This window comes from Sylvia atricapilla, chromosome 11 (assembly GCF_009819655.1).
Source record: "Sylvia atricapilla isolate bSylAtr1 chromosome 11, bSylAtr1.pri, whole genome shotgun sequence".
Taxonomy (NCBI): domain Eukaryota; kingdom Metazoa; phylum Chordata; class Aves; order Passeriformes; family Sylviidae; genus Sylvia; species Sylvia atricapilla.
In genome coordinates this window covers 9970967-9989009 of record NC_089150.1, presented here as the reverse complement: position 1 = coordinate 9989009, position 18043 = coordinate 9970967, and the positions used below count along the sequence as shown (strand labels likewise).

The window sequence follows — 18043 nt, the reverse complement described above, 5'->3', positions numbered from 1 at the left end:
AAACAACCTGGTTTGCCTTGGTCTTGTCCAAGTTGCCAGGGATACATGGCTGAAGGACTTGGCCTGTGTTTTCACAGGACATCAAGCCGAATTATCCTTGTCCACCATCAAATCTCATGACCAAATCCACTGCCACACATAACTGGCATTGTTTTTTCATCTGCCAAACAGCTGTCCCCATTGAGTCTGGCAGAAAACTTGCCCATTGGTGGCCTAGCCAGTAGACTGGAAGCCGACAGGAGAGTAGGCCCTAAGTAAATCCATATATCCATCTAAAAATTCATCATTAAGTTTACCTCTTTTAAGCATTTTTCTGTTCCCACAGGCTTGAATTTCTCACCCCATTTGATAGGTGCAGATTTACTAGCCCATGTGGTTATCACACCCGGGGCTGCAGCATCACAGAGGTGACCCAATGCTCACTTTTCCAAGAACTGACTGCACTGTTAATTAACTAGACATTTGTTTGGGAAGTGTCTAAATTGTAACAATTATCACCATGATGGCATAATTAATAATGGATTGTATCTGGCCGACAGACAATACTTTGAGAAGCACTCACCAGCAATTTTGTACTTCCTGTTAAGTGAAATATTACTTTTGTCCTTAAAGGGAGACTTTAAAAACTCCACCTCCCATGTTTACTGACTTCAGACTGAATTTTTTATTCCTACTTCTGAAGTGCTTTCCTACCCCCTAGACTACATTTCCCCCCTCTCAGAATTGCCAAATTGATTTCTGTAACCAGCAGTGCCAAACACAGCCCTTCACAAAGGCTGTGATTCGGTCGATGCCTTATATTTTTTGTTGATGTCTAATAACAATGTCAAAGCTTCATTTTATCATCTGGGAGCCTGAAACCCTCACTCTCTATTTGCATTTCCTTATTAATGGGTTGATCCCATCATCAGGTGAATGAGGTGAAAACACTTTGCTCCAATGTCAGCAATGATGCATCCTACAGGTGGGGTTTCAGGGGGATAGGGGAAAAATGGTGCCTGGATATTTCTAAAACTCTTATGCTGCCTGGCTTTGCTTATTTATTTTTATTTTTCAACTGCAGAAAACCTGCCAAAGCGAGTGCTGCAGAGTGTTTTGAGATGCTAATTCAGTATGTGTCTCTGCTTCCCTAGAAAATCCAGCCGTTGGCCTCCAGGCTCACCTGTGCTTGTCTCATCTGCAGACAAATTCAAGATCTGCCTGCAAAAAGGACTGAACTACACAGCTTCTGCAACTACTTTATAAGCAAGCAAGGTGTGAATGCCACCTCTCATCATTTGAATATTTATGTACTTGCTCTTGAAGAAGAAAAGGATCTGTCTCATCAGACATTTTCATTCATTTCCCTGGTGTTTATTACAGTTGATCCCGAGATGGAAGGACTGGATGGAATCTGATCACTCCAGTCCTCTGAAAGCCGAAATCTGCAGCTCTTATTTACCCACGCTCTAGAACTTCGCATTATATGAAATGTAAGAAAAAGGCACACAAATTCAAAGAATGCTTAGCAGTAAGAAAGTATATTTATCAGAACAAGATTAAAGAGATTTAAGGAACTCGTCCACTTTTCTTTTTCTTTTTGCAAATATTAGCCTTCAGCAAAGACATAAAAACATTTGTCTTCATTCTAAAGAGAAGAATATCAACTAATTAATTTCTAGCACCAAACAGTCCAAATGTGGAAGGGTTTAATTGCTGAAAATGTTGAAACAGAATATTTTCTCAGCAAAATTTACGTTTGGCTACAATGGACTGTATCTGTTTGATCAAAAGCTTTCTCTGTACAATTGTCTTTGCAGGAAGTTAAGAGAGACCATAACCATTTTAGCTTTTAGTCACCTCTGAATCTCCAGTGAATGCCAGCAATTCCCTTTCCATGGGCACTGCAGGACATGGGGTGCCCAGGAGGATTTATAAATAATGCAGCCCCACAATGCCCTTAGCAAAGAGGGAGATTGGAGCTGCTGGGGCTTTGAAAGGGCACCCGACTCCAGTCAGAGAGCACAGCTTTCTCTTTCTGCTGGTCTCCACAAGGGAAATCACTTTGAAAGGTTAAAAAAGGGCAACCCTCCCTTGCTCAACAGACCAGTTTATATCTTGTGATATGAGCAGAGCTGCTAATAACTGCTTCATTTACAGTTCTCTCACCACTGCAAGGCACCGGCAGAGAGAGGATTATTAGGGTCTCCAGCCTGTGGCTTTCTCAGGATCCTTTGCCTTTATCTACAAATATCCCAGCCTCGATGCTATTAACCCTGACTTCTTCAGAGCCACACATTAATTACTGCTCTGGATTTCCTCCTTTCTACCAGCAACAATACTGCCCTCACTAGCAGAACACTTGGTTCCTGGTCTCAGTGCCAGGACCTTCAGAGGTTTAACATCTGCTGTTTCCAGTGCTCCAGCACCATCCCCAGATACAACCTTGACCAGATAGTGCAGCACATATAGACCCAGCCTTGCACCAATGCTCTGCCAAAAGTTAACTCTTTTCCTTTCCTGTTTCTGCACCTTCCCTGGTGTAGAGTCTTGTCCAAATCACTTCACCTCTTCCAATCCCATATAAATATTTATTTAGAGGGTCCTCAGACTATTTAAGTTACCACTGCTTTTGCTCGACATCATCCTCACATCTAGGGGCACACAGAGCTCTATGAACAGCCACATTCGAAGAACAGAGGCATAGAAATAGACAAATCTCTTTTTCCAGCATTTGAATTTATGGCTGGAAACTAAACTATCAGCTTTACAATGATTTACTGCTGTACAATGAAACCCACAAGATATAAACAGAGAAGACAATCCTGCAGGACAATAAATTGCCACAAAGCAAGTTGTCATCACAAAATGCATAAAAGCCTTGTGAAAACCACCCCAGTGATGGGACACAGAGGGTTTTATGGCAGCTGCACTTCTGCAGACATGAGGTACAGGGGCCTTTTCCAAAGTAGGAGATGCCCATCCCCGGCCAGCTGCAGCTCTTCCCGTCTCCTCCCCTGCTGAGGGTGTGGGATACCCTTCTCATGAGTTCTGCCCCTTGATTTTCTAAAGCACACAAACCCTTTGGACAGCCTGACAGTTTGGAACTCTCTTGTTGGTGCAGTCCCCTTCTGAAGAGGAACCACGCTGAAAGGCATCACTCTGAAGATGTTTGTCTTCACCCCAGGGATCAGGTGGGACAAGACCAGCCCGTCAGAGATCACTGCTGCTTCTGATCTCCTTTGCCTGCTGGGGCTGCCCCTCTGTGGGTCCTCATGTCACTCCAAGCCCCAGTACTCGTGAACTTCAAAGCCACAAGAAATACACTAGAAATTCTGGCAAGCTCGGCCAGTGACTTTACAAGGATGGCTTGGTTTAAATCATGTGCCTGGGGGATTTCTTTTGGGAGGATGAAGCAACTAGGCCTGGCATCACTTTGGAATGAAAGGGTAGGAGTTTAACAGAGATGATCTGAAAGGCTGAGCAACATCACTTTGAATCAATTTATATAACCCAGAAGTTCAGCAGCTCTGTATTTTTTAAGGCAGCTAGTACTGGGTGAAAAATCATAAGAATAAATGTATCTTCGCTTTCAGAGGGACCAGAGGGGAAAAAATATTAATTCCCCATAGCATTACACATGATTAAAATGTAGGTTTATATTCAGAGCCTTAGACCAGTGCAAAAAGAGCTGTGATAGCACACGTTTAGGTCACTGACAATCACACCCCTCCCATACCAAATTTCTCTCTTTGTTGAGAATAACATGAGACTTTCCCAATCAGCTTCTTTGCTGAATCTGTCTTTCTGCTTAGACGCCACAAAGCCAGGCACCTCGGTGCTGCTTTGCAATGGGAAAGGGGGGGGACAGAAAACAAAGAAATCCAGAGAGACTGTCTGCAGGGAAATCCAAGGAGCTACGAGAAGATAAAACAAGAGGCAGAGGAGAATCCTTATGAAAATGCATGAGATGTGAAAAACTGACAGGCCAATTAAATATGCCTAAATAGGATCAGAGATTATCCCAATGCCACTGTCGTGTCCTATTGTTCTCCACCCTGCCTTTGTTCCCCCTCCTCAGCCTCCGGAGAACCAGCTCACTGGAGACTCCCAGAGACAGTGACTCCAAAGCATGCCCATCCCTCTGACCAGTGACAGCCACACGTTACAGACCCATCCCTCCCTGCCTTGTGCCTCTGCTTCTCCCAGTCCTCAGCCAGCTGCTGGCATTCCTGCTCCCGGTGCACTGCTCCTGCAGAAGGAACAGGAATGCTGAGAGCCTGCAGGGAGTGGGGGCTGGCTAACGCTTCTGTAAACACCACTCTAATCCGTTTCAGATATTAGACTCCCATATATGTGTTTTTAATAATAAAGGCAGCATTTAGATGCTGCCAAGGTATCAGAGAGCTAGTAGCACACACAGAGAGCCACCCCCACCAAATAAACAATGGAAAATGCTCGCTTATCTTTTCGTACCACTAGGCCTCCAGGCTCCAGAATAAATGATTGCATTCATTTACATTTTATTGTGGAGATATAACTGGCTGGAATAACTGCCAGCACAGACCCCAACTGCAGGAATGCACTATTTTTCTCCCCATTTGCTTTTCTTTTTTTATTTTTTTTTCTGTCGATCCATGTCTATCACTGTTGCTCGGATGGCAGAAGTGCATTAACCCACTATTATTTATTCACCTAAAGCATATACAGGCAATAAAGGCAAAAAGTTCTTAGACAGTCACACATTCATGTCCCAAACCCCCTACAAGCCATATAAAATTCAGCCCACAAGTGACATTTTAGCCTTCAGTTCTACTTCCCTTACAATCAACAGAGAGGAACAGGCTTTCCAGAGAATTCATCACGCATTTATTTATGATGCTTTGGGTCAAGAAGCACCAGTTCTCCTCCTTTCCCTGCTAAGCAGCCTGAATCCATGGCTTAGAGGGAGAAGTCCACAGTGTACACCCAGCTGAGATGGACTCAGGCTATCTAACTACTATTGCCCACAGAGCTTGGCATTAACTACAGTTTCAAAAGATCTGTGTTGTTCTTTTTATCGAAAGAGAAACCAAAAAAATAAAAAATAACCAAAGCATTCCATCTCTTGGGTCAACACCGTAGGGCTCACTAGATGAGATGGTTAGAAGGAAGTGGACTGAATATAAAATTCAGCCATGATGGGACCACATTCCCAAGCTGAGAAGCTCAGGGCTGGGGGTGAACCTTCTCAGTGACAACTTCCTATTGAAAAGAAAAAAGTAAAATACACACAGGGTTAACAATAGAAATAACTGTCAAACTGTCAAAACTGGGTAATGTTTTCCACTGCCTCCTCACATTCTGATACCTGAATGTGTTCAGGTTTTAATTTCCTTTCTAATTTCCTTTTTAATTTCAACTCTGTTGAGGAGTTTCTTACTAAAGATAAGGTACGAAATATAACCAAAACTTCAAGAAAAATTATTTGACTATATTTCACTGAAAAAAAAATGGTGGCAGAAATGATCTCAGACTCTTGAACTACCTATGGAGGTAAGAGAGGTCAAAGTCTGGGCATCTGGAAGCTGAAGCCAAGAGCAGGACAGTCACCAGCGTGGCTCATCATAACACTTTCTCAGGCCTCAAGCTCAGAGGCCAGTGCCCACCCTTACCCCAGTCTGTGTAACCCTGGGCAAGTCCAGTAACATCTCTGTGCCCCAGGTCTCCTGTTGTAAAGGAAGCTGCCCAAGGTCTTGCAAGAATGGGACCATCAGATGCTCCAGGACAGGGTCAGAAAAGCAGCTCAACAGAACTAGGTGCATAAGAAAGAAAAAGAATGAGTCTGTAAAATGTTTAAAAGCTACAACAATACTACTGCAAACAAACTGCCAAATGTGATGGCAAGAAGAGCGCTGACCTACATTGAGCCTGAGTGTGGCTTCTTCCTAAGTGTGGTTTCATAAGGGCTTCATGCCCCTTGGACACAGGCAATGTAAAAGGAAGGAAGCTGAGTCTGATGGCCAAGTGCACAGTCCTACACATTTTCTTCTGTTGGGTCACAGCCCTCAGCAGAAAGTTCAAATGTTCTGTGGACATGGCAGTGAATGCTCTAAATGACCCTTTTTCATGTTCTCGGCATCTTTTGTTTTACTGTTTTATAGAGAGACAAAACACAGAATCATTTTCAATATTACAGCCACAGCATCATTTGCTTGGAAGGTAAGGGTGGATATAATAGACTTAGGTCCAGACCAACTTTGGTGGACAAAAACATCCCTCAGAAAAAGAGCAACCTAAATTCATCCATTTCCCATTGCTTTTCTGTTGCACAAATACACAGAATAAACATTCAGGCTTGAATATCTGAAAATGCAACCACATATATCGAGCAAAATTCTCAATGAGCTACACATTCTCCCTACGTTTTCAGGAGCACCATTCTTCCAGAAGGAATATTCCCTTCTCTCCCCACTTCACAAATGTGCAAAATGCCACCCACGCCAGCAAGGGAAGGTTTATAAAAGGAAACCTAGGAGTTTCAGTTCCCTGCCTTTACCACTGCTCCCACCAATATTTTTCCCAAAATGCAGAACAGCAGTATCTGGCTGTAGGAAGCTCTCCTGTCAGGCATAAGCAATGGATATAAAATGGACACATTGTCCCAAGGTGAGCAGGAACATTCCTGTTTCCTTACCAGCAGTACAGAGGTGCAGGTGGCACAAACCACCTGGGTCACAGAGTTCCTGGCTCTCCCCTTCCTCCTCCACCCTCAGCTCCTCTCTCCATCTCTTCCTTCTCCTCGATGACTTCTTAAGGATCTTCAAAACCTTGTTCACTTTATTCATTTGGTCTCAAGGCTGCAGAGAGGGGACGGGATCTCCACAATTCCGGTGTCTCAGCAGCCCCAGCTCCCAAGGAAGGAGGGACAGCTAGAAGTAGGCAGGTCACTGGGAAAGAGCTTGTGTGTATGTGTGTGTTTCAAAAGCTTCTTTCCACCCAAAGAGAGAGTTTTAGGTGGTGATGGGAGAGGGGGGAGGAGGGAGAGGGATTTCTTTCGCCTCTGTCCATCCACAGTTCTTACAGACAACAGGAGCAGGCATTTCTTCTCCCTGACGACTTGAGAAAGCTCATAACTCACAGGGGCAGCAGATCCTGTATAGGGTTTTCAATTTCTGTTTTTGACAATACATGCATTCTGGCAGATTTCAAATACTCCTCAGGCAAAAGAGCCAGCATCAGCTCAGAAAAAGCAGTGACTCTTAAAGAATTCTGGCTTCTTTTCAAAGACTAGAAATAGCTAACACAGACAGCAAATAATATCTGCATCTATGAGAAATGCTAAATAACTCTGCAAGCTTGTAGGAAAGAACCTTGAATTTCCTGTGCTCACACAATTGCTCATCTTTCAGCACTTTCTCACCAGAATCTTTGGAAAAACACAAATAATTTTTCCAGTTTCCTGCAGACACTGAGGCAATGCAAGGTGAAGTAGCTGGTCAAGACATTTTTAGCAGAACCAATGAACACGTCCCTGAAAATAGCTTCTCTTCATGTTTCAAAAACTGAGGCTCTCTAAACTTTCCAAACAATTTAGAGCCTTTGAATGCTTCTACACGACTCTCTGGTATTTTTGTGAAGACTTTAATGGATAACAACATGCAGCCTGTAGTATCCACCAAGGGCCACAGCTGCTCTCATACACCATCAAACCATTGGGAAAAATGCAAGAACCCTGTGTGGGAAACTCAACATGATCTCCTGTCCATGGCAGTCTCCAAAGACAGAGTTCAGAGTCCTTTGCACTGCTCTCATCCTAGCACTGCAAACCAAGGTATGGATGGGCAGTAAGAAGAGCATTCCCTTTTGTTTGTAAAGACTCATTTTGTTTGTAAATTACAGTTTTGAGAGTCAGGAGGCTGGAAAACAACCCCATGTGCTTGGGAATCACTGCCTGGGAGTCAGCTGGGTGACAGGATGAGTGGGGCCCTGAGCAACCAAATATAACAAGTGGCATCTTTACCCATGGCAGAGTGGGTCTGAACCAGATGTTCTTTCAGGTCCCTTCCAACCCAAACCATTCTATGATTCTGTGACAAACACATACCTTTACTGCTGGCTTCTCAGATTTAAACCAGACCATGAGACGTGACCTGACAGATGTTTATTAACACATTTATACCAAAAAGAAACCATAGCAAATGTACATTATCAGTTCCCTATAGTCAGGTCAATCCTCAGCCAACCTACAAAATTATTTTTGGCTGCAGGAAAAACTTGCCTTGGAAAATTTGGGGAACTGAGGTAGCTCCTGGCCCAAAGTTTCCCTTTTCTCTGCCCTGCAGAGAGTCAATATCATCCCACAATGATGCCAAAGAAATGTCATGATTGTCTCTTGGCCACTTCAGGGAGGAATGATGGTTTTTGGGCAGTGACTGCCAACTTGGAACAACCCTCCCCAACCAGGCCAGTGGGGTTAGTGGAATGGAATTGACCTTCTCCAAGCAACCATGTACAGGGATTGGACATGGCTGTGCCTGGCAGCAGGACTGAGAGCCTGTTAATATACCTAAAACTCCATTTAGAGTGATATAATTAAATACAAACCCTCCAGTAGATAGTATTAATGGATGTACAAATTAAATTATCATGCACTCCATTTAAGGCATTATAAATAGGGCCATCACTCTCACTGCTGAGCAAGATGCAGCTCACACCCTGCAAAGGCCAGCACAGGGCAGAGCATGGTCACCAGCCACAGCCACTGCCAGCTTTGGGTAACCCTTCGAGGTCTGACCTCTCAGCACCCAGACATGGCCACATCAGCAGTGCCACAGAGCAGATCCCAAGTGCAAGGTCTGGCAGATGCTTCTCAGCTCATTAAAGCCCAGGTTTTAATGAGTCATGTCTCCAGAAAGCAGCATTGTATAAATTGGACCACCCCAGGAAATTGTGCTGTTCCCATGCATCACTCTGAGGCATAAATCTTCTTCTGCCACCTTTCTCCAGGGCAGGAGATAATTTGCACTGCCTCCTCTCAGCAGTTCACCACTGTCAGAGTTGGCTCACGATGCAGGAGCAAAGGCAGCTCTTCTGCTGAGCTGAGATCTTCCTACCTCCCCTCCAGGGCTCTATGGATGTGCCTGCTTCCCTTTCCTCCTGCCCACAGGCAGCATCCAAATCAGAGCCTGCTCCCAGCAAGAGCCTGTCCCAGTTTGCATCAGTCTCCACCATTTGAGGTCTGCCTGCTCTTCCCAGGCATTGAGGCTCCCACACACTTCCTGGGAGATGGGGCAGGGTTCTGGCCCAGCCTCATACAATGGAGAAACCTTTTGCAGTGGTTTCCCGATTGGATATCAAGCTGGCAGCAGAGTCCCAAAGGGAAGTGGGGAGCACTAGATAGGTAGCCAGGCTCAAGGGCAATGGGGTCCATATTTCTTGCTAACAAGCAGGAAAATCCAACCTCGTCCACCCAGGCAGCCACAGACTTTAGCCCTAGTCACCTTTGCTCAGGCTCTTTCTTGGAATAATCTTCAGCATATTGCTATCCTTCCCTAAATTTTCTTCCACCTCCATCTCACTCCTACTCCAGATTCACTCCTTTTCCTCTCTTTCCTTTAGAGAATGGCAGTAATCCTTCACGTACTCCTAATCAGTGAGATTTATGAGTACAATTCTGTTTTATTTTGATGGTTAATACTAGCACTAATGCTGCTGTCATGTCTCCATAATTAATAATGAGACTAATAATACAAAACCAATCTAAGAGTCACTTTATTGGGCTTCAGTGTCATTAGTTAGAACTGACATAACCAATTCAAGTTGTCATCCATACTGAGTCACCATTACTCCTTCTATAAAAGCAAAACACATGGGTTTGGGACTCTCAGTCCAGCAGGCGATGCTATAGGGGGTCATCTGAGGGCAATATCCTTCTCATCTCATTAATATTTTAGAGAGCTGCAGCAGTACAGTGAGCAGCAGGAATGCAAGACAGCATGGAGCAATGCAAAAGATTTTGCTGAGATGGGCTCTCAGGGTCCAAAGATACAGCTTTTGCATGTCTCCTGTGGCTGCAGATGCTCCCTGCATCAGCCCAGTCTGTATTTTCCCACCTGCCTATATAAAAGGCAACAAGCCACCATGAACCACCCTGGTCTTGTAGGCTGCTTTTTCAGGATTAAGTAATCACAAAATCTCTGTGTTTTGTAAAGATTTCTGCTTTATGGCCTGGCTGTTAATCCTGTAGATTGCACTCACACTGCTTTCAAAATTTATTCCACTGTCAGGGCAGCAAGTTGCTGTAGTCATTTGAAGGCCAAAATCGCTGCTTCAAAGCACTAAGGATTTAAGAGGTGAAAAAACCTTCAAAGCATCTCACTAACTACTGTGAGTACTGGGAACACTTTCATTTCCATTCAGGTAATCACACACTCTTTTCATGTCCTACTCCCACTTAGTTTCACCTATTGCTTCTCACAAATCATCTGAAGCTGTTTGATTTGAGCCACGATTTGCGTAGAATTTAGGAAAATTCAACAATAACTGAATAATGTTGCTAAGTTAACGTAAACTATTTACTTACCACTCCTTTTGCAATCAGAGTCCTACAGTTAAAGTATAGCTGCCATTAAATGTCTTCCAAAGCAAACCACGCGTGTTTCAAATCAGTCTCAATTTAGCAGTTTTATTTTTGTGTTAAATGATAGGGAACAGCACCAGCACAAGGGTCATTATGTGAGTCAGCAGCACATGGCAGCTGCCTCTTCCCAACATGACCGAGAACAGCCTCCTGCTGCCCTTCCTCCTGGGCGATCCTCCTCTTCTTCCTGCTGCTGTCTAATCCCCCCCTGACTGTAGAGCCATTCTGTGCCCCGAGGAAGAGCTGCTCCCTAACCAGCAGTAGTAGTCAGTATTTCTCAGCACTGGGACATGCCACATGATTTCAAACAGGAGGAAGCCAATAAGATTGCCTTGAACTTTTATAAAGCATATATATGGTGCATGTGCCACAAACACAAAAGGGAGAGAGGTTTTCAGCAGGGAGACCCCAAGGAGCAAGGGATGCAAAAACACAGTCCTATTGCCTGTGCTGGGCCACCTAAGTCACAGCTGACAGATCTGACAGATTTAAGCCACCCAGCCCATGGGCTGTGTTTTGGTAGGCAACCCTCAGGGAAAACTGAAGGCACTGTTCTCCAGAGATGGTGCTTGGCACTGGGTTCTCAAAGCCATCACTGCCATGATTCCAGAAAATCACAGAATACACGGGTCTGCTGCAGCACAGACACCACAGACACACCACGTCCTTGTTCGACCCCGAGCAAACGCCTCCGAACAAGGAAATGCATCCTGCTCCAACTACAATTTCACAGGTGAGCCCTTACCTGATCCTTCCCTACTACATATTTCTGGGAGGCTGGAGACAGCACAACGTGCTGAAGTTATTAATCACGTCATGCAGCATTGCTGTTAGGCTTTATGTCATGAAGTCTTCACCTGCTTTAACACCAATCAGTGGCACTGACCCCCTCTGCAAGTTTCTGCTGATCCTCTGCCATTTCCTTCCCTTCACTGTTTTCCAAGACCATGAAAAGTTTTTGAGAAGACAACAGCTTGGTGTCTTGCAACTGCTGTATTTCAAGTGAATTATTTGGGGCTTTTGGCTTTATTACAAAATAATAAACATGACAATAAATCGAGGCAAAAGAGAAAGAGGATAATGTTGGAGGTTTGCCACCTGTGTGCAGCATCTTACCAGCTTAACTGCAGCTACAGAAATTAAAGTTGGGGATTTCAAAATCTTCAATAAATGAAAGAGTACAGGCCTGGCAAAGCAATTAAAGACTTACCCAGCTACTTCCAACCACTCATACTAAGCTAATGCTTATTTCAAGGGAATGTGGTCTCAGAATAAAAACTGCCAAAGAAAAACGGCTCAGATGGTTTTTAAAATCTTCACAATTTTAAAAGTCTCGGGTTAATATTTGGCTTATTGTTTGTTTATTTTTCTGGGGCAGGAAAACACTAGCTGTCTAAAAATACCTGTAAAAGAATAAAGATCTGTAATTGCTGTAGAGACAACAAAACCCACACCAACCACATAAATAAATTTCAGTGCTTGACAGTGACCGTGGTATTTTCAGTGTAACAATACTGGGAACAAGGAACAGACTATGGCCATTAATCATGGGGAAATTATTTAAAATCCCTGAGTAAAATACAAGTTTATCTGACTCACACATTTTCTTTTCCAGGTCCTTTTCTGCAATTACTTTAATTTCCCTCACTTGTTTGATAGTAGCTCATGAGCTATTCCAGCACCTTCAGTGCCCTTCTGGCCTCCAAATGTTGCTGTGTGATCATAGCAGCACCAATTAAATAGTAAGCCTCACTAGGTAGGGTGAAAGCCAGAAGCCTGGAAAAGTGGGGTGACACATTTGGTGATGTTTGGTGACTGACATCCCTGGCACTTGCAGACACCCAAATATATGCTGCAGCCAAGCCCAAGAACATGTAGTTGACACTTTTCTACTGGAAGGGAAAGTGGAGAGACCAACATAGAATCATTAAGGCAAAACTCTGGGTTCTGTTTTGTGAAAGTTTGAGTGCTGCACAATTGGTGCTTTCAGGGACTGTTTCTCAGCACTCCCATGTTATAGCCACTCTGAAATTTTATTTAGGTTTGGCAAAGAAATCTGGAAAGGTGACAACTCTGATCCTGTGCCAAATGCAGGCTGGCAGACAGCTGACAAAGAAAGTAAGCTCAGAGAAACATGAAGTTTTTCAGGAGCATGAAGTGTCATAGGTGGCTCAGTAGTATCCAAGTCTAAAGGGACTGACCCTGTAACCATGGTTTCTAAGTGGAGGATGATCTCACAGAAGCAGAAAAACACAAGGGTCCAAACTTCTTCTTTTATGTGAAGGCTCGTAAGTAAAGGACTAGAAAGAAAAAATAGTGCTGAGAGAGGTAACTTAGAGCAAGCAGAGACAAGTTACACACATGGCTTTTAAGACAGGATGGCTGGAGAAACATTGGCGGAATGAAACTGGAAGCTGCCCTGCCAGTCTGAAATCAGCCTGAGGGTGTCATGCAGAAAGAGGACAAGGAGTTTGATTCTGAGATGTGGGACTCAGTCCAAACCCTGGTGAAATATGGCATGTGTTCAGTGGGCAGCTCCAATGCAGGTGGGGGATTCGGCAGACCAGAGACGCACTGACAGTGCAGCATGTTTCAGTGGGATGAGGTGTGCACAGTTTGCTCTCCTACCTCCAAAAATGTACCTGTTCTGCAGGCAAACAGACACCACCACATCTCACAGAGGGGGTCTGAGCTCACTGCCTCAGAAGGAATTCTCACTGACAAATGCTGGTTTTATTTTCCAGATCAGAAAGCAGTGTCCGGTGTGACTGTGAATAATCAGCTTCCCAAAGCCTACTTGCAATCACTGCAGTTGAAATAACCCTGGCTGTCTTAATGTAATCAAGAAATGGAGGCACAGGCAGCCTCTTGCAAACAGAAGATAGCCAACGCTGTAAGCACCTCCAGCCAGATCATGGAGAGACCTCAGAGCTGCCAACTGGCCCCAAAACACCCTTTCCTTTCTTGGTAGGGGATCCATTATTCACCACTAGGAGAGGTGAATGGCACTGCTTCAGGACTGAACAAGGTCACACCACATGGTGCCAAGCCAGCCCCTTGAAATCAGCAGGACTTTGGCCTCAACCAGCCAACTAAAAACAGGGACACAAGCACATGCACCATCAGGATGCTCTGAGAAGTCAAATACACTCAAACACAGATGACACACTAATCAGGACTATAATACAAGGATCTGAGCTTATTTAGGAGGAAAAACCATGTCATTCTCTCTCTCAAATAAAAGGTTCCTATGGCCAGGGTTCAGTCTTGAGAGCTGCAAGAAAAAGCTGTCCCCAAGTTTTTCACCATCTTCCTCCTCTTCCCTTAGTTTCCACCCAGGGTCTTGGCTCATGCATCAGAGCATCCTGGCTGGCTCATTGTTCCCTGTTAATTGCAGGATCTGCTGACCCTTGAAGCTGCCATAGCCAGTGAGAAGCAGCCAGCTCACTGCTCCTCCCAAATCTCACCACCTTCTTAATGTCCTCAGGAGATCCCATTTGGAAATGAACTCATGGGCTCATTACAGCTGTTCAGAGACTCAGCTCTCCCACTGAGGTTCTGAGGGAATTGAAACAAAATGCTCTGAAAAGATGGCACTGCCAAGCAAAGCAATTCACAGTGGTGCTTCTGGCACAAGATGCTGATTACCCTCACCAGTACCTTAGACAGTTAAGAAAAAAAAGGAATGACACTTCTGGACCCAATTTCCCTCTTCCATTTATTTCTTTCTCCAGTGCCTAACCCAGGTCAAGCCTAAACATCAGTGTGATTTCAGCTTGCTCTCTGCCATCAATCTTCCTTTGTTTCCACACTGAAGTCACAAATCAGCAAAGCAGTTAAGGAGGGACATTTCCACGCCACATTCTGTCAGTACAGATTATTTCAGTCCCCTAAGCTCCTTGGGGGTGTAATTTGCAGGAAGCCCAAATGAGGCAGATGTCTAAAGCCGTAGGCTTGTGGAGGCAGGTATTACTAAAGCCTGTCACCAGCAGCAGTGAAGTTTAGCATATTCTCCCCAGACATTTAGGTTCAGCCCTGTAATCACTACAGATATACTCAGGTGAAGTTGAAGCTCTTATTGAAAAATAATCACTGCACAGCAGCTCCAAACAAACAGCTCTTGCTAAAGAATTTCATGACAGTAAAAACTCCCTGGATTCTATCAGGACTAGCTTTCAGCTCAGTGGCTTCCTCTGTTGCCCTAGAGAAGCTGCTTGCATTTTTCCAAAACATGCCAAGTCTGGCTGCTTGCAAGGGGTTGGCAGCCCAAAAACAGCACTTGGTACCAGAACTTCAGGTTGGAAGTAGAGGAAAAGACAAAGAAAAGCTTGGGAATGGGAATAAGGAAATGGATGAGTAGAGAGAGAAGGAACAGAAATAAAGGAGATTTCTGGTTAAATATGTGCTTTTCCAAAGGACTGACAGTCTTTAAGAGAACTTTGATAGAAGCAGCTCCATTTTCACCAGTGTCCAGGGGAGCCTGGCTACTGGCTGGCTCTGCTGTGTTTCTCCAAGATTTCCATGTCCACAGAAGGCATAACACAGATAATCTTCAGAAACCAGCTAGTTTAAGAGCCTGTCAGGAAAAGCTCAACAGGGAAAAGAGAGGAGGGATGGAGGAATATCAGGCTGTGGAAGGAGTCTAGACCAAATGGCTGGAGGCCAACCAAGAAGGGCGTGCAGTTGTGTTTTCATATGCTACAAACACACACCACAATGGCCAAGTGACCTGCTCAGCCCTGTCTGACACTTGCAGGCTCATTCCTGGCCTGGAATCACAGGGATCCATGGAGCTGCAGAGGCTGCAAGCCCCAGAAACTGCAAATCTGACTGGATATGAGTTTTCTCACTTCTCCTACCACCTCCCCCTGCAGAACTCAAATGAAGCTGATAAGAATAATGCCAAGTTCAGTTCCCACAGAAATGCCAGACAGCAATCTACTCTCCTGGAAACACATTTCAGTGTTTTCATAAAGAATACACTAAAATTTCAACTTCCTGGGAAAATTTTAAAGTTTAAATGCATTCTGATTTAGAATTCATTTTTGTCCCACAAACCTCAAGAATGATTATGGAAATCAGTTTCTCAGCGAGCTTTAATGTAAATAAGAGAATAAATGTAGTATCTCCAAACAATTCCTAAATCTCACTTGTTTCCTTCAAAACTATCCATAGCAATGACCAGTGCAGGAGAACAGGAGGTGAGAAGGGAATCTGAAGAATGCCCTTGTTCTAATGAAGGAGAAAGCTCTAAACTTTAAAAAAAAAAAAAAATAATAAAAGTCCATGGCAGTTGAGACTCATTATCACCAACAAACAGTACCAAATGGTGTATTTCAAGGTTTCTGGCTGACTCAGCTGTCAAAACCAGCCATCCTAATCAATGCTTGTAAGAGCACTTACACACAGTGGGGCTTCATCCAAGTCAACAGTCCAGCTCTTGGCAATTAAACAGAACCATCCAGGATGTAAAAACACCAGTATTATTTAAAGAAAGATGTGCTGGGTGAGTAAGACCTACACATGGAAATACTGTTTCCAAAAAATTCATCCACTGGAAATTATTCTGGAAAAGAATGGGGGAGTAGAGACAGATAAGTGAAGAGGGACAAAGAAATATTCATAAGTCTGGGATGAATCCAAAAACTAATTTAACAGATGAGAGACTCCAAGGGAGAAATTGAAAAGGCAAAAGGAATAGCATTCAAAATGGCTTTTTTATATTATTATTAGAAGGTTTGGAAAACAAATGCAGCATAATGATTTACCTAACAGTGGGAGTTTTTTCTTCTACTTTTTTGGTGGCCAGAAGTCTTATTTAAACAGTTTGAAACCTACAAACCTCATCTATCATGGGAAGAGGAGGATGTTCTTCTATCTCTCCATTACACAAGCCACCAACACATGCCAGGAAATGAGAGGGCTCCTTTTCCCTCATGGAGGGAGCAACGCCAGCTCCTGCTGCCAAGCCACCTTGGTTTGCCTTGGACACAACACCTCCATTTGCTATGCCCCTCTCCAAAACAAATATGCAACACGGAGGGGCCTCCTCAAGCCATGTTTATTAAACACCAGCCAAATAATTTAAAATGCCTCAGCTGAAAATTGCTCTGTGAGTTGCTGGGAATGGCTGTGCTGTCACTGGCTGCAATCCCTGATAACAGTTGATGGACAGAGCTCTGGGACAGACCATGAGAAATCCATAAGCCCAACACCCACCTCATTGCAGCACAGCATGACAGCCTCACGCCTCCTTCCTGTGCTACCAGCAAGGCACTAATTCCTGCTGGAACAACAAGCTTATCAAGCAATCACGAAAAAAAGCATTAATGACCTTGCCTTTACTCATGCCAAGACATTCTTAATGTGTATAACCACTGTGAGCGATCAACACGGCTAAAAACACAAGCAAGAAAACCCCAGTCAAGTGAATATCATTCTGTTATTCCAGAACTTGTGACAGCATCCCATTATGTCAGGCTGCATTGGGTAAGGTCATATAATCCATCATAACCTGACTTAATGAGGCAATTAAAAACAAATGCATTTCATGGGCAAACTGCTTGCTATGCAGCCCTTTTCTTATTCCGCTTGGCTTCACAATTTCTTAGGGGTGAAGGGTCCAAAACAAACTAAAAGGAATAAAGGAGCTATTTATTTAACTTCCTTTCAAGTACATAAAGCATAAAAATGATCGTCTCCTTCAAGCCACAGGTAAATAGCTATATACCTCATGTGGGTGATACTAGAAAGGTTCCCTAAGACCTGAACAGATCAAAAAACACACAACAAAGGCATTTTGATTCCTCATTTTCTCTTTTCTTTTTACATAACATAAGGGCAGGATGACAGCTAGGCTCTGCAGAAGGATTAAAACAGAACATCAAATTCCAAAAGCATCACCCCAGACTGGTACTGCAATCCCACTCAGTTCTCTGTCACCACAGCAGGAGTACCCCAGCCTGAAGCCATGGCATGTCTGGAAATGCAGGGGTTTGTTATTGCTTTCTTCAGTAAGCATAGCACAGGAGGCTCCTCACTTCTACAAAAGTTCCTCGTGCACCTACCTGTTACAGAAGACACAGCTCCAGCTAGAAACAGTTTGTCTACTTGGATCCAGAGAACATCTTCCCTTCATGTACCACCTCTGTGTGTTGGTACATCAGCAGGAAATCTATTTTTCCTGTAACAGATTATTAGTCAGTGCAAGAGAAATGGCAGCAAACTATTTGGGTTGACCACCTGGGATTCATGGTGCTTTTCCTCTTTTCTTTTCCCTTAAAAAAACCCCACATGTTGGATCCTGCTCCATTGCCTTACATTGGTCTGAAGCAGAGTACCCCTCAATGCTTGTGACTTTTGTATAAACACAAACAGCAGCACAACTGCTCAGTTTATCCAACTTAGCACAAGTCTTGTTTCAGGCAATTATGAGGGGAAGAT

General features: G+C 44.0%; 1 protein-coding gene across 1 annotated transcript in view; it reads right to left on the bottom strand.

Annotated features, from left to right (window-relative positions):
• The window catches only part of GRIP2 (glutamate receptor interacting protein 2), a 135106-nt gene extending 128300 nt beyond the window's left edge, over positions 1–6806 (bottom strand). The window contains exon 1 of the mRNA XM_066326629.1: positions 6656–6806. Coding sequence (XP_066182726.1) covers positions 6656–6806 — 151 coding nt within the window. The remainder of the gene's footprint in view (positions 1–6655) is intronic.
• Between the last annotated feature and the right edge of the window lie 11237 nt (positions 6807–18043).